This window comes from Orbicella franksi, chromosome 9 (assembly GCF_964199315.1).
Source record: "Orbicella franksi chromosome 9, jaOrbFran1.1, whole genome shotgun sequence".
Lineage (NCBI taxonomy): Eukaryota > Metazoa > Cnidaria > Anthozoa > Scleractinia > Merulinidae > Orbicella > Orbicella franksi.
In genome coordinates, this window is record NC_138153.1 from 29,039,348 (window position 1) to 29,056,870 (window position 17,523).

Here is a 17,523-nt window from a genome sequence, read left to right on the forward strand (position 1 = left end):
CCCTATATATTCACCAAATGTTTAAGTTCTACTCTGCTTGTCTCCAAAATCGCCTTAAATCGCCGAAAATGTTTTCCTATACTTTGAAAAAAGACATTTTGAAAAGATTATACTTGGGTAAAATTAAGAGGTACAGGGTTATTTTGAAATTAAAATCTTGCGCCCCACTGAGAGATAAAGTATTCATCAATTAATCATCAGATTTACGAAACGCGAAGCAGGGCAATTTCCACACGTCAACAAGTAGATATAAAAGTTAAAAAAAAATGCAAATAATAAGAATTATGGTGAGATCTTATTTAATATCTCTACGAACACAGTCTTGAATGTCACCTGAATAATAAAAAGAACTGCTGAATTTGGAGCCACAACCTGTTAATGTCTGTGTTAATTTTCAGCGCTGATTGTTTTGTCGAGTATTTTAGCCTTGCGCTCTAGCCAGAGCATGCCCTCGCAGTCTACAGGAGCAGATTTGACAACTAGCTATGTGGACGCAACCTCAAACTCCGTCACTGCCTCCGATGAAAAGTTAAACACTGTCTCCTCTTCTCAAATTCTTAGTAGTTTACAAAACGAGGTAACACCTGCGAGTTTTACTTCAGCAACGTTCACGCTCACATCATCCGACGTAGAGGCATCATCTCTGCTATTGCCAACATCACCATCGCCAACAACAACGATGACAACGTTGTCTCCATTATCGGAACAAATCACACCATCTTCACTGCGGCTGTTGTCACACAGGACAACAGCATCATCACTGCTAACGTCGTCACCATCATTGTCATCCTCCTGTATGACAAGATCTTTGTCACAATCGCCAGTGCCGACATCTTCATCGGCGTCATCAATCAGGGAATCGTCATCATTATCACCAATCGCAAACTCATCAGCAGCAGCATCAATTATCACAACTTTATCATCGTCATTACCAATCATATCATCATCATCAACAACAGCCACAGCATCGTTACCATCACCACCAATCACGACATCAACATCATCACCAATCACATTATCATCATCAGCATCATCATTACCACCAATCGCAACGTCATCATCATCAGCAATCACAACATTGTCATCATTACCAATGAAATCATCATCATCATCACCAATCGCAGTGTTATCATCATCATTAACAACAATCACAACATCAACGTCATTATCATCATCAATAGCAATCATAACATCATCACCATCATTAACAACAATCACAATAGCAACATCATCATCATCAACAACAGCAATCATAGCATTATCACCATCATCAATAATCACAACATCATCATCAACAACAACAATCATAACGTTATCAACATCATCAACGATCACAATATCTTCATTATCAACAGTCACAACATCATCGTCACCACAAACAATCACAAACTCATCATTATCGACAATCACAACATCATCATTATCAACAATCAGAGCATCATCGTCACCATCAACAATTACAACTCAATCACCTAAAACAAACACAACATCTTCACCATCAACAGTCACAACATCATCATCATCAACAACAATCACAACATCTTTGTTATCAACAATCACAACATCATCGTCGTCATCAACAATCACAACATCATCAACAGCAATTCCAACATCTTCATTATCAACAACGACAACATCATCACCATTAACAACAATCACAACGCCATCAACAGCAATCACAACATCTTCGTTATCAACAATCTCAACATCATCAACAGCAATCACAATCACAACATCATCATTATCAACAATCTCAACATCATCATTATTATCAACAATCACAACATCATCACCATTATCAACAATCACAACACCATCAACAGCAATCACAACATCATCACCACTATCAACAATCATAACACCATCAACAGCAATCACAACATTTTCATTATCAACAATAACAGCATCATCACCATTATCGACAATCACAACACCATCAACAGCAATCACAACATCATCATTATCATCAACAATCAATACATCATCACCATTATCGACAATCACAGCATCGTCACGATTATTAGCAATCACAACACCGTCAACAGAAATCACAACATCTTCATTATCAACAATCACAACACCACCATTATCATCAACTATCACAACATCACCATTATTAACAATCACAACATCGTCAACAGAAATCACATCTTCATTATCAACAATAACAACACCATCATTATCATCAACAATCAATACATCATCACCATTATCGACAATCACAGCATCGTCACCATTATCAACAATCACAACACCGTCAACAGAAATTACAACATCTTCATTATCAACAAAAGTCACAACATCATCACCATTATCAACAATCACAACACCATCAACAGCAATCACAACATCTTCATTATCAACAATAACAACAGCAATTACACGACCATCATCATCAATCACAACATCATCGTCACCATCAACACCACAAACAATCACAACATCTTCATTATCAACAATCACAACATCGTCATTATCATCAACAACAACAACAACAATCATGACACCATCAACAGCTATCACAACATCCATGTCACCATCAACAATTATAACAGCATCACCATCAACAACAATCGCAACATCATCGTCATCATCAAAAATCACAACACCATCCTCAAAAATTACATCATCGCCACCGTCACCAATTTCAACACCGCCAACAATCAAAACATCTTCATTATCAACAATCACAGTATCATCGTTATCACCAACAATCATAACATCATCACCACAAACAATCATAACATTTTCATTATCAACAATCTTAAAATCGTCGTCATTGTCATCGATCACAACATCATCACCATCAACAACGGTTAGAACATCGTCATCATCAGCAAACACAACGTCATCGCCATCAACAAGGACCACAAAATCATCACCAACAGTCGCAACATATTCAATATCATTGCTTGCATCATTATCATCGTCAACCTCATCATTATTGCCATCATCGCCCATGTTGGTCGCAAGGTCATTATCAAAATTATCGCCGCCATCAACAGCAACTTTAACATCGCCAATCTCGTTGTCATCAACATCATTGATGTCCTCGTCATTGTCATTATCATTATCTGCTACACCATTATCGATTTCATCGTTGCCATCATCCTCACTAACGACAATAATCAACAAATCCGCAGAAGATTCACGAGTTTTGACTATACCGCATCCAAGTTCGTATCCAGGCCACGTGACCCCGGTATCATCTTTCACCCTTGAATCAAGACACAGTGTATTGACAAATTTCAACGGGCAGCAAACCACAAAAGGCACTCAGCCAACCTCAAGAAGTTACTCTTCATCTAAAGGTAAGCTGTTTAAGAATCATATACGTACGTATTGCAAAGAATACCTAAACCGCCCATCTGAGTCTTGGACAACCTTTATTCAGTGGGCAGTTCTCAATGTCGAATAAAAATTTATTTCTTTACCTATTTTATTCATTCGTTCCATAAATTTCATAAACTTATTAACTTATGTTACTTTCCACATTTAATATGGCGTCACAGGCCTTCTGGTTGATCAGTTAATTTTTTTGTGTATTTTTTTTTAATTTTTTGGATTGTCTATTTGTTTCTCTTCTCGATTGCTTGTTTGCTTGCTTGTTTGTTTATTTGTTTGTTTGTTTGTTTGCTTGCTTGATTGATTGGATTTTTTTTCTAGTTTGTTTGTTTTTTTGTTTGTTTGACTGGGTGGCATTGTTTCAGAGAAGTTGCGCCACTCTTCATCTGTACGTTGACCGCGAGGGCATGGCGACAGAGTTTTACTTTGGTACTCCAGTTATGAATTTCACTCATTCCTATCCCAGAAGGAGTGCCACTAAAAGGAGTCGTGAAGAACTCAATAACTAAACCATATTTTTTCGTTCACCAGGACAAGGTGAAGGGTCTAGTAGTTCAATTAGCTCAGTTGGCATTGCAGTGGGGAGTTTCTTTGGGGGTGTCTTCGTCGCTGGTTTGGTATTTCTGCTTCTCGTCTTCCTCAAACGTAGGAATAAGAACAAAAACCGTGTTGATATATTACCAATGACGGTACGCAACGGTACAACAAACGGGAAAACAGCACCCAGAAACAGCGAAGTGCACAACAACAGAAGACAACAGAAAGATGACGACACTACAGCAGGGCAAATATTGAGCATGTGTTTACCATGTACGACCTGTTTATGAGCCACACAAGGTGTAATGTTAGCTTGAACAAAGATACTGGAGGCCAGCATAAGCCACAGTCTTTATTTTACACTGTTGTTCTACACCAAGTGCCTACCTGGCGTGGCCGAGTGATTTAGCGCGCTGGCGTTGTAATCTAGAAGGCCCGGGTCCAAGCACCACCCGCTGGATTTGCCTCCCGGGAATTTGTCTTAGGTAGTCGCGCCGAGCTAAACTCATCAACCCCCCTGTAAATAGCCAACTGGTCTGCCCACGGCCAGTTGGGATTATTTAAACATGTTATCCTTAATACACAGCCCCTTAATTCTAACTTTACAAGACACAAAACATTGTATTTAATATTTGCTTAATAAATTTGAAAAGTCACAAAGGAATCGAAAGTTATCATCACCTAGATAAAATTGCACGACAAAAACATTAATAGTAAATATATTTACAGCATATCTTAGCTATAGCAGTTACTCCGAATCTTGATTTTAAAAATCAATACCAATAAGGTTACTTTTACAAAAGTAGTAAATAACATTCCATATTGCTGACACAAAAATATAATGCAGTGTAAAGATAATCATGAAATTAGACAATAATAAAACGATAGCTCGTGCCATTAAACGTTTACGTACATTTGATTCTATATGTCTTTATTCCAAGAGACGTTTGACACAGAACAGTTTAATTTTGGTGCCCACAATAATTTATAGTCGCGAAAATATAATAGCACAACAGAACCGTAAATGTCAAAACATGCCTCCGACTGCAGTCGGCCGTCTTGGGGACAAAGGAAAAAGCGGGCCGTTATAGAAGAGATGGTCGTTTTGGCGAGGTAGGGCTGTAATATGACAGCTGTTTTTCTAATAAGAAAGGTGGTTTTGTATGCAGCGCTCCTCATTTGTTAATTAAGGGACCGGTCATTATTTATCGCCTGGAGCAGGGGAGGAGGATTTTGGGAGGATCACTGGATTTTTAGTATGACAGAAGGGGGGATCAGTCATAAGTGAGAGCCCAAAAAGGGGCTTCACTAAATGTCACATGCCCATACAGACTTGGTGGACGGCTACTTGGCACTCAAAAAAGTAACTTTGCAGTTTCCAAGCACTTGGGATGGTTAGTTGCTGATATGTCAACTGACATCAGTGACAGTGTTCTCAGTAGAACGGCGGAGTTCTACTGGCTGTAAAATCGAATGTAGCCATCTGTTCCGGTCATTAAATTTTGAAAAAAAGGTGAAACAGCGCTACTTGCTACATCTAATTTCATGATCATAAACAGCTCATTTTCCGTAACACTTTGTCCCCCAAAAATGCATGAAAATGCATTCTTAGCAACCAACAATTTCAAAATTTTCCGGGGAGCATACCCTCGGACCCCCCTAGGTTGGCCTGCCCCCTCGGGCGAATCGGGTCCCGCTTTAATTTATGGCGCCTGTTATGCTTTACTGCACGCCTGCTAAGAACCCTGATCAGATATCGGGAAGACACGGATCAAGAGACTGCACCATGACGGCTTCATTAATCTGTGAGTCAGCATCATAGTTAGAAATATTACTGTCATATGACCGTTAAAAGCACTAAATATGCACGTCGGAAGGTGAACGTGTGTACGAAGACATTGAAGGGGGCCACGAAATTTATCAATAGCTAGGAGAGGAGAGATGGCCGTTTTAGAGAGGTTAAAATAAGATCAGACTGAATGTATGCACCGTCCTCCGGGACCAAAAAAGGTAGTCGTTGCGGAGATGTGGCCGTTAGTGGAGGTTGCACCGTATTTATGAGTTTGGAAGTTCTTAAACTTGTGATGAACAAAGCTACATAAGATATCCGCGGATTGTGTATTCCTCGACTGTTTGGAAAATGAGCAAAGCGATTAAAGAAATAAAATAGAACAAGATATAGCCTGAATGCTTTTAGCAGGTAAAGCACAAAAATTAATATTTAAAAACAAATAGACAGACGAAGTCGTGTCATTGTTTGACGAATAAGTCTTCTTTTTCCAAATGTAGTATAAACAAAGGTTGTTAGGAGACCAATTGTCAGTCTTCACTACCTGCAAAGAAAACGTTTTTAATATGACCACCTGTATTTACATTACCCAGCGTTCTTCAGTGTACCTTTAATTTTAAGACATTTTTTGCATGACACAACCGTTCGAAGGCCTGTTGGTCTAGGGGCATGATTCTCGCTTTGGGTGCGAGAGGTCCCGGGTTCGACTCCCGGACAGGCCCGAGAATTCAAATTTTTGGCAGATCTTTTTATTACTTGTTGGTATATCAAAAGGCTGGTTTCACAAAACAAACCGCTGTTTAAAAAAAAAAAAAAAATGAAGAAAGAGAGAAAGAATGCGACTTCAAAACATTTAACATTGTGGCGGTTTTGTGAGACTTTTGTACTAAGACAGTAGTCCTAACCGAGTATTGTTCTAAGCAGTATAGCACTCAAGGCGTTTCTGTTTACAGGAAAGCGGACATGGCACGTGTCTGCTAGTTTGTTCGTCGTGAGAATACAAGTCGATCTTGTCCCCAGAATCACCTGTGACTCTGGAGACACTAGCCTTTTTACAGGCCTTCGATTGGGTTATAGAGTGATGAAAAATAAACAGGCGTGCTTATGTAGCCGCGAGCGGTCCCACCCGACGCTCGGTCAGCTTCGCGCGCCCATTTTCTTTTTTTTCGTCCTCTCCGGCTACGGAGTTTTGATTGCCTGGATTTTTGGACCAAGATTTTCACTAATCTAATATTGTTTTCCATCCCGAAAAAATCAGTGGTAAGTCTCTAACTAAACCTTATTATTAAAAACTTGATCGATGGATAATACAATTCAAGAGTTTTCATTGACTTTGCCACCATCGTTTGTAAGCAATTATATCATGCTCTGCAAATATGGTAGGCGTAAAATTTGGGGGGGGAGGGCGCTTTCATTTTCATTTCATATTAGTTTTCTATATTTTGGGGGCGTTTTCAATGAAACAAAATATTTCACGTGTCCCGTTGGCTATCTATTTAACAAATAAAGAAGCCTAAGCCGTGTATTACACTGTGCTAAAACACGACGGGCATCTGAGAACACGAGGGAAATGTAGAATAACAAGAGCAGCAGACGAGTGTTTTCTACGTTTCTCGAGTGTCCTCAAATGTCTGCGGTGTTTTATCAAAGTGTAATACACGGCTTAGGCTTCTTCGTTTGCTTTATGATATAGAGGTAATGCGGCGATAAACAATAAAACACGCTTTTTCTGTTTTATTTAAGAAATAGAAAACATGTTCCGTGTTTCTAGCGAGTTATAGAGACACGAGTGAAAGTTTGGGAGAACGGGAAATGTTGTGGGAACACGAGTCGCAAGCGAGTGTTTCCACAGCTTTTCCGAGTTCTCCCAAACTTTCACGAGTATTTCTATAACTCGATAGAAACACGGAGAACATGTTTTCTATTTCTTTTAGAAAACACAACGACGAAAAAAAGAAAACAACTCGTTAACTTTGATTATCAAAATGTAAGTTCTCTTCGCTCGCGCCATCATTACGTCAGCAGCTCGTGCTAGTTCTGTGTTTCTATCGAGTTATAGAAAACGATTTTAAACCAATCAGCGCGCGTATTTTCTTAGGGCTGTTTTCTAAACTCTGATAAAACATGGGATTTTGACCAATCAGAGCGCGCGCAGGGTCCTATCTGTATTATAACATCTCATATCCAACGCACGCTCGTGGACAATTGTTAACTATATACCATAAGAGAATAACTGATTTACATAAGACACCGCGGGAGGTTTATTTTTAACTTGTTTGGCCGACAGCAGTTCAAAGCAACAGCGGACGAAACATTCCAGACTGATTTTCCTGTCTCCTTTTGTTTGTTTATTTGTTTCTTGGATTGATTTTTTAATATCGGATAATTTTATATTTAAGTCACTTTCGTTTACACAGCTGCAAGAAAAAGAGCAGCATCTTTAGCCTGAAACGTCAGCCATCTCCCGCCCTCAGTCTGATCCGCAGGCCAGAGGCGATGAGGACGGGAAATGAATGACATTTCATGCTAGAGCAATTTATTCAACTAATAAAACTTGTTGACACCTTATTAACAAACTTTCACTTGGTCTGCATGGCAAGTAATTTAACGTTTTTAAAACTAATTTGCCGAATTCACTCACCTAAGTACGCTAACAATGTGTAAAATGTCCTGTACGGTTCAGGCGTTCAGCGGGGCAAAAGTCTATTTTCATTGGTAGTCTCATTGAATAATTTACTCATTGGTTCTAACATTTTATGAGGCGTATTTGAAAACTTTTGTTGAATTTGCACCATACAAATCTTTATTATTAATAATAAATACGATTACCGAGAAGATACATATTTTTTGATAGTCCGATATTTTACTAGTCAGCAACAGGGAAGACGAAAAAAACACCGGTTTTGAGTCTTTGATCGAGTTCAGTCAACCGGTGTCACTAAACTGGAGGATGCGGATAAAAGGTTTTTTAAGAAGAAAGTTTTTTAGTCTTGCATTAGGTAACAGGCGCAAAAAGAGCTTGAATGGTTAAAAAACAATTTTAAAATTTGGCAACTTAAGAAACATTTTAAATTAATTTTCACTCAGTATACAAATCTTTAACGTATTTAGTCAAGACCATCTTCGCTTGTCTCCGTGGTGCAATCGGTTAGCGCATTCAGCTTAAACCGAAAGGTTGATGGTTCAAGCCTAGCCTGGGACGTTGATTTTGTTTTGTGTTTTGTTTTTTTTTTTTTTTTTTTCTCAAGTTATCGGTTCACTTCAATCCTGATTTTCTTAACACCAAATTAAAATGTTCCATTTGTTTTTCATATGAAAGGTTTTATTATAAGAGCAATCTAATTTCAATATATTTCATGTTCAAATAGTTAGCTTAATTTTTCCCAAGAAGCATTTCAACTTTTGATAAATTTTTAGGTATACCAAATTGAGCAAATGTTAACACAGTGAATTAATCTCATCCCAAAAACCTAAACTGATAAAATTATTTTGTTTGTCTAGATGAACGTCAGTTAAATTGAAGGTATAAATACATAATGCAACAAAAGCCTGTTTCATAAATCGCAGAGTTCCGCCGTTGTAGCGAGTTTGTGGTTCTCTTCTAAACAAGGAGAGCCTGCCTCAAGATGCGTATATTCCATGTGTTGTCCCTTTTGTTGATTGTCATTTACACGCAGGTTTATGGAACCAGTAAGTATTAATCTTTTGTTCATGTCTACTCAATAATGCGTCCTAATCCCAGCTAATGTCTGGATCCCAGCTAATGTCTCTATGTAGTAGTAGTAGTAGTAGTAGTAGTAGTAGTAGTAGTAGTAGTAGTAGTAGTAGTAGTAGTAGTAGTAGTAGTAGTAGTAGTAGTAGTAGTAGTAGTAGTAGTAGTAGTAGTAGTAGTATACTTTATTTACCCTCAGATTGTAGAGTAGCTTTATCAACTAATGTCTCCGAGCATTTCAACAGCACAATGGGCAAAGACCAGACCACAACACCGGTGCGTTTGCCTTGTCACGTTTTCTTCATATTCTTTTGGAAGACTCCTGCTTTTTAAAAACCATCATGTCGCGTTTATGAAAATTGGTTGCTCACTTGTTGTACTGCCTATCCAACAACGAGGGCATGTTCCCGATAAATTACATTGTCCCTTTATTATTATTATTATTATTATTATTATTATTATTATTATTATTTTTTTGTTTTTGTTTTTTTGTCAAAGTTCCCTTAATAGTAGAAATATCCCTTATTCCTCAAATTTACCCCTAAAATATCCCTTGTTCGGGCTTGAAATAAATGATCATATGCCCTTGTTCCCCCAAACCCCTGCGAGGCTCTCAACAACTAAGATATCCATTTTTCATAGAGATCATAGCGTCTTGCAGTTGCCATTCACAAGATTTAACAAAATGTTAAGAAACGTTTTAAAACGACGGTATCTCTTGCCTTTTTTTCGCTGTGGTTCGTTTGGACACAGATCGTGGACAATAATTTTGATTCTCTTTCGTATAGACTAAATTATATGGAGTGTTTTCTAATTGCTCGTCTAACCGCAAACAAGTTTATAACGTCATTGGTACGTTTGTTCCTTCAAATAGAGACTGTCACCTTATCGAATTCGAATTCAAATTCTCCCAACATTTCTTTCAGGCCCCTTCCACACCACGCCGGAGAAATTTGAAAAACGCAGTTTTATTTCTACGGTCAGGCCAACCGTCCACACCGATCCGTCACGAAAACCGAAGCTTTTCGAAAACGCTCTTCAAACTGGAGCAATTTGAAAACGTTGGCTTTGCGTTTTAGTGAGGACGGAAAACATTTTGAAAACACGATGACATCAAACACAACTTACCAAACTGACCTGTGATTGTTCCGTTTTCAAATTTCTCCGTCGTAGTGAGGACGGGTCTTATGTTTGCATAAGGAAACACGTGACGCGTACGTGTCTTTTCTCTAACAATTTTTTTCCGAGAAAGTTTTGTTTTACCTTCAAACTATGTGATAAAAGTGAGCACATCCCGGGTGGCTTTTGCCGGTACTGGCGCTCGTGTTTATGTAAATCTTATTGGTGTAAATGGTGATTCAACTGGTTCTATCACGTTGCATAACTCGACATGGGATTTTGAATTTGGACGGTAAGGTTTCATTTGTCTTCTTTGTGTGCTCGTTGTTGTTGTTGTTGTTCTTGTTGTTGTTGTTTTTAAGTATCGCTGTTGAGTATTGTTGAGTATTTATCATTCATTGCCTTTTCAATCGTTTGTTTTGCATAAATGAAAACACTCGTTTTTCTCTAACTCGCCAGTATCAGCTAGATATAGATGTCAAATCTTTTCATGGAAATATGTCGTCTCCGGTATAGAGCGATTTTCATTTGAAAGTAGAAAATTAATTGCATGCATGGTCTGCATCACTACGCTACACGATTGGCTTAAAAACTTCGCGCCACTTTTTCATCCAATCAGAAGCAAAACTAAACTTAACCAATCGTGATTCGTTCGCCATATTTTTCCCGCGCTCTGTAGCGTCAGCTACATGTAACTTTTTCGAGTTTTGATTAGTTCATTGTGTTGTGCGCGAACCTTTGTGATTGGCTAAAGTGATTACCTTGGTTTTGATTTTACATTTAACAAATTAATCATGAATTTCGCCATAACATTGTCAGCAAAGTCGCTGTGGATCCGCAGACTATTTTGACAATGTTTTGACGAAATTCATTGTCAATAATAGGACAGACGTACGAAAACTTCAATTTGTTTTTTACGATAACAAATTGTCAAACTGTCCGCTCTCGCTCGTTGACGAAGAACGAGGAAAGTAGATTTTGCAGTAAAGTAAATTTTCTACTGTTTTTTTAGAAGGAAAAAGTTAACAATATTTGATTCCAATTCTTTGCTTAAATTGAATTAACGTGAGAAGTCGTGAAAATACAACGATTTTGTCTTTCTTTCTGTCTTTGACCGAGCAAATTCGTAAGATGCCATATTTCCTGTGAAATCAATCAATAAATTTGCGCCAAATTGAAGGTATCTTTGTCTCAATTGCCTGATGAAACGGCGTAACAAAATAACACCACTCGACGAAAACTTCCGTTGAAATATCTTTCGTTTTCTGTCGCTAGCGACGTTCTCGTAGCCATTGCCGCCTAAGTAAATACGCGCGTTTGCAAGGCGCAAAAAAATCTTTTCGTGGGAGTAGCGTTTTACTATACAGCAGCTTCCGCTTGCTAATTTCTGTCGGCTCGATGAATTTTTTCAATGAGTAAAAACACTGGCCTCGGTGGTTTGCATAATAGTTCACAGCCTCGGTCACATTAAAGGAGCTGCGTCCAGGTTTGTGCATCTTGAAAAGTTTACCCTAAATTTTTCAAGTTCGTCCGTTTGTAATCCGTATGAATCTTCTCCATCCTTAATCATATTTATTATTATGATCTATTTGTTTGTTTTTTTTATCTTAGTAGACTACTATTTTCAAGCTTTCCTTCAAATTAAAGTTAATTTTGTACGTAGCAAAAATAACCTCAAAACGTCATGACTAAACTCCGTTAAATACCATGAACTGAAATACAGAAACTGCTTTAGGAAGCTTGTTTAATAATTTTCCCTCACGTGGCGAAGGAAACGAAATACTTACTGGTTGATATCTTTTGCGATGCTTCCTTGGTGGTATATTGCTGATAATGTTCATTAATTATTAAGTGCTTACTTGCTCATTTAACTAACAATAAAGACCTCGCTTGCCTCTCCCTATATATTCACCAGATGTTTAAGTTCTACTCTGCTTGTCTCCAAAATCGCCTTAAATCGCCGAAAATGTTTTCCTATACTTTGAAAAAAGACATTTTGAAAAGATTATACTTGGGTAAAATTAAGAGGTACAGGGTTATTTTGAAATTAAAATCTTGCGCCCCACTGAGAGATAAGGTATTCATCAATTAATTATCAGATTTGCGAAACGCGAAGCAGGACAATTTCCACACGTCAACAAGTAGATATAAAAGTTAAAAACAAATGCAAATAATAAGAATTATGGTGAGATCTTATTTAATATCTCTACGAACACAGTCTTGAATGTCACCTGAATGATAAAAAGAACTGCTGAATTTGGAGCCACAACCTGTTAATGTCTGTGTTAATTTTCAGCGCTGATTGTTTTGTCGAGTATTTTAGCCTTGAGCTCTAGCCAGAGCATGCCCTCGCAGTCTGCAGGAGCAGATTTGACAACTAGTTACGTGAACGCAACCTCAAACTCCGTCACTGCCTCTTATGACAAGTTTAACACTGTCTTCTCTTCGCAAATTCATAGTAGTTTACAAAACGAGGTAACACCTGCGAGTTTTACTTCAGCAACGTTCACGCTCACATCATCCGAGGTAGAGGCATCATCTCTGCTATTGCCAACATCACCATCGCCAACAACAACGATGACAACGTTGTCTCCATTATCGGAACAAATCACACCATCTTCACTGCGGCTGTTGTCACACAGGACAACAGCATCATCACTGCTAACGTCGTCACCATCATTGTCATCCTCCTGTATGACAAGATCTTTGTCACAATCACCAGTGCCGACATCTTCATCGGCGCAATCAATCAGGGAATCGTCATCATTATCACCAATCGTAAACTCATCAGCAGCATCATCAATTATCACAACTTTATCATCGTCATTACCAATCATATCATCATCATCAACAACAGCCACAGCATCGTTACCATCACCACCAATCACGACATCACGATCATCACCAATCACATTATCATCATCAGCATCATTATTACCACCAATCGCAACGTCATCATCATCAGCAATCACAACATTGTCATCATTACCAATGAAATCATCATCATCATCACCAATCGCAGTGTTATCATCATCATTAACAACAATCACAACATCAACATCATTATCATCATCAATAGCGATCATAACATCATCACCATCATTAACAACAATCACAATAGCAACATCATCATCAACAACAGCAATCATAGCATTATCACCATCATCAATAATCACAACATCATCATCAACAACAATGATCATAACGTTATCAACATCATCAACGATCACAATATCTTTATTATCAACAGTCACAACATCGTCGTCACCACAAACAATCACAAACTCATCATTATCAACAATCAGAGCATCATCGTCACCACCAACAATTACAACACAATCACCTAAAACAAACACAACATCTTCACCATCAACAGTCACAACATCATCATCATCAACAACAATCACAACATCTTTGTTATCAACAATCACAACATCATCGTCGTCATCAACAATCACAACATCATCAACAGCAATTCCAACATCTTCATTATCAACAACGACAACATCATCACCATTAACAACAATCACAACGCCATCAACAGCAATCACAACATCTTCATTATCAACAATCTCAACATCATCAACAGCAATCACAATCACAACATCATCATTATCAACAATCTCAACATCATCATTATTATCAACAATCACAACATCATCACCATTATCAACAATCACAACACCATCAACAGCAATCACAACATCATCACCACTATCAACAATCATAACACCATCAACAGCAATCACAACATTTCCATTATCAACAATAACAGCATCATCACCATTATCGACAATCACAACACCATCAACAGCAATCACAACATCATCATTATCATCAACAATCAATACATCATCACCATTATCGACCATCACAACATCGTCACGATTATTAACAATCACAACACCGTCAACAGAAATCACAACATCTTCATTATCAACAATCACAACACCACCATTATCATCAACTATCACAACATCACCATTATTAACAATCACAACATCGTCAACAGAAATCACATCTTCATTATCAACAATAACAACACCATCATTATCATCAACAATCAATACATCATCACCATTATCGACAATCACAGCATCGTCACCATTATCAACAATCACAACACCGTCAACAGAAATTACAATATCTTCATTATCAACAAAAGTCACAACATCATCACCATTATCAACAATCACAACACCATCAACAGCAATCACAACATCTTCATTATCAACAATAACAACAGCAATTACACGACCATCATCATCAATCACAACATCATCGTCACCATCAACACCACAAACAATCACAACATCTTCATTATCAACAATCACAACATCGTCATTATCATCAACAACAACAACAACAATCATGACACCATCAACAACTATCACAACACCCATGTCAACATCAACAATTATAACAGCATCACCATCAACAACAATCGCAACATCATCGTCATCATCAAAAATCACAACACCATCATCAAAAATTACATCATCGCCACCGTCACCAAGTTCAACACCGCCAACAATCAAAACATCTTCATTGTTAACAATCGCAGTATCATCGTTATCACCAACAATCATAACATCATCACCACAAACAATCATAACATTTTCATTATCAACAATCTTAAAATCGTCGTCATTGTCATCGATCACAACATCATCACCATCAACAACGGTTACAACATCGTCATCATCAGCAATCACAACGTCATCGCCATCAACAAGGACCACAAAATCATCACCAACAGTCGCAACATATTCAATATCATTGCTTGCATCATTATCATCGTCAACCTCATCATTATTGCCATCATCGCCCATGTTGGTCGCAAGGTCATTATCAAAATTATCGCTGCCATCAACAGAAACTTTAACATCGCCAATCTCGTTGTCATCAACATCATTAATGTCCTCGTCATTGTCATTATCATTATCTGCTACGCCATTATCGATTTCATCGTTGCCATCATCCTCACCAACGACAATAATCAACAAATCCGCAGAAGATTCACGAGTTTTGACTATACCGCATCCAAGTTCGTATCCAGGCCACGTGACCCCGGTATCATCTTTCACCCTTGAATCAAGACACAGTGTACTGACAAATTCCAACGGGCAGCAAACCACAAAAGGCACTCAGCCAACCTCAAGAAGTTACTCTTCATCTAAAGGTAAGCTGTTTAAGAATCATATACGTACGTATTGCAAAGAATACCTAAACCGCCCATCTGAGTCTTGGACAACCTTTATTCAGTGGTCAGTTCTCAATGTCGAATAAAAATTTATTTCTTTACCTATTTTATTCATTCGTTCCATAAATTTCATAAACTTATTTACTTATGTTACTTTCCACATTTAATATGGCGTCACAGGCCTTCTGGTTGATCAGTTAATTTTTTTGTGTTTTTTTTTAATTTTTTGGATTGTCTGTTTGTTTCTCTTCTCGATTGCTTGTTTGCTTGCTTGTTTGTTTATTTGTTTGTTTGTTTGTTTGCTTGCTAGATTGATTGGATTTTTTTTCTAGTTTGTTTGTTTTTTTGTTTGTTTGACTGGGTGGCATTGTTTCAGAGAAGTTGCACCACTCTTCATCTGTACCTTGATCGCGAGGGCATGGCGACAGAGTTTTACTTTGGTACTCCAGTTATGAATTTCACTCATTCCTATCCCAGAAGGAGTGCCATTAAAAGGAGTCGTGAAGAACTCAATAACTAAACCATATTTTTTCGTTCACCAGGACAAGGTGAAGGGTCTAGTAGTTCAATTAGCTCAGTTGGCATTGCAGTGGGGAGTTTCTTTGGGGGTGTCTTCGTCGCTGGTTTGGTATTTCTGCTTCTCGTCTTCCTCAAACGTAGGAATAAGAACAAAAACCGTGTTGATATATTACCAATGACGGTACGCAACGGTACAACAAACGGGAAAACAGCACCCAGAAAAAGCGAAGTGCGCAACAACAGAAGACAACAGAAAGATGACGACACTACAGCAGGGCAAATATTGAGCATGTGTTTACCATGTACGACCTGTTTATGAGCCACACAAGGTGTAATGTTAGCTTGAACAAAGATACTGGAGGCCAGGATAAGCCACAGTCTTTATTTTACACTGTTGTTCTACAACAAGTGCCTACCTGGCGTGGCCGAGTGATTTAGCGCGCTGGCGTTGTAATCTAGAAGGCCCGGGTTCAAGCACCACCCGCTGGATTTGCTTCCCGGAAATTTGTCTTAGGTAGTCGCGCCGAGCTAAACTCATCAACCCCCCTGTAAATAGCCAACTGGTCTGCCCACGGCCAGTTGGGATGATTTAAACATGTTATCCTTAATACACAGCCCTTTAATTCTAACTTTACAAGACACAAAACATTGTATTTAATATTTGCTTAATAAATTTGAAAAGTCACAAAGGAATCGAAAGTTATCATCACCTAGATAAAATTGCACGAGAAAAACATTAATAGTAAATATATTTACAGCATATCTTAGCTGTAGCAGTTACTCCGAATCTTGATTTTAAAAATCAATACCAATAAGGTTACTTTCACAAAAGTAGTAAATAACATTCCACATTGCTGAGACAAAATTATAATGCAGTGTAAAGATAATCATGAAATTAGACAATAATAAAACGATAGCTCGTGCTATTAAACGTTTACGTACATTTGATTCTATGTGTCTTTATTCCAAGAGACGTTTGACACAGAACAGTTTAATTTTGGTGCCCACAATAATTTATAGTCGCGAAAATATAATAGCACAACAGAACCGTAAATGTCAAAACATGCCTGCGACTGCAGTCGGCCGTCTTGGGGACAAAGGAAAAAGCGGGCCGTTATAGAAGAGATGGTCGTTTTGGCGAGGTAGAGCTATAATATGACAGCTGTTTTTCTAAGGGGTGCACCTTTTCCAATAAGAAAGGTGGTTTTGTATGCAGCGCTCCTCATTTGTTAATTAAGGGACCGGTCATTATTTATCGCCTGGAGCAGGGGAGGAGGATTTTGGGAGGATCACTGGATT

At 38.1% G+C, this 17,523-nt stretch overlaps 1 protein-coding gene and 1 non-coding gene across 2 annotated transcripts; both read left to right on the forward strand.

Moving 5' to 3' along the window:
- The first annotated feature begins 314 nt into the window (after positions 1–314).
- On the forward strand, positions 315–16,789 carry LOC145497435 (uncharacterized). The gene is made up of 5 exons (XM_081477238.1): positions 315–3,311; positions 3,877–4,169; positions 12,965–13,523; positions 13,753–15,684; positions 16,248–16,789. The coding sequence occupies exons 1-5, from the start codon at positions 446–448 to the stop codon at positions 16,541–16,543; spliced, it is 5,946 nt and encodes a 1,981-aa protein (XP_081333364.1). The 5' UTR covers positions 315–445; the 3' UTR covers positions 16,544–16,789.
- Trnap-ugg (transfer RNA proline (anticodon UGG)) lies at positions 6,322–6,393 on the forward strand. Its single transcript has one exon. It is a non-coding gene; the product is annotated as a tRNA-Pro (tRNA).
- Positions 16,790–17,523: the final 734 nt, after the last annotated feature.

Bases quoted from the DNA above. Each gene is read 5' to 3' on its own strand.
- LOC145497435 (XM_081477238.1), top strand. From the start codon at position 446: ATGCCCTCGCAGTCTACAGGAGCAGATTTGACAACTAGCTATGTGGAC. The intron at 3,312-3,876 runs GTAAGCTGTTTA...TTCGTTCACCAG, and splicing joins AAGTTACTCTTCATCTAAAG to GACAAGGTGAAGGGTCTAGT. The intron at 4,170-12,964 runs TGAGCCACACAA...AATTCATAGTAG, and splicing joins TACCATGTACGACCTGTTTA to TTTACAAAACGAGGTAACAC.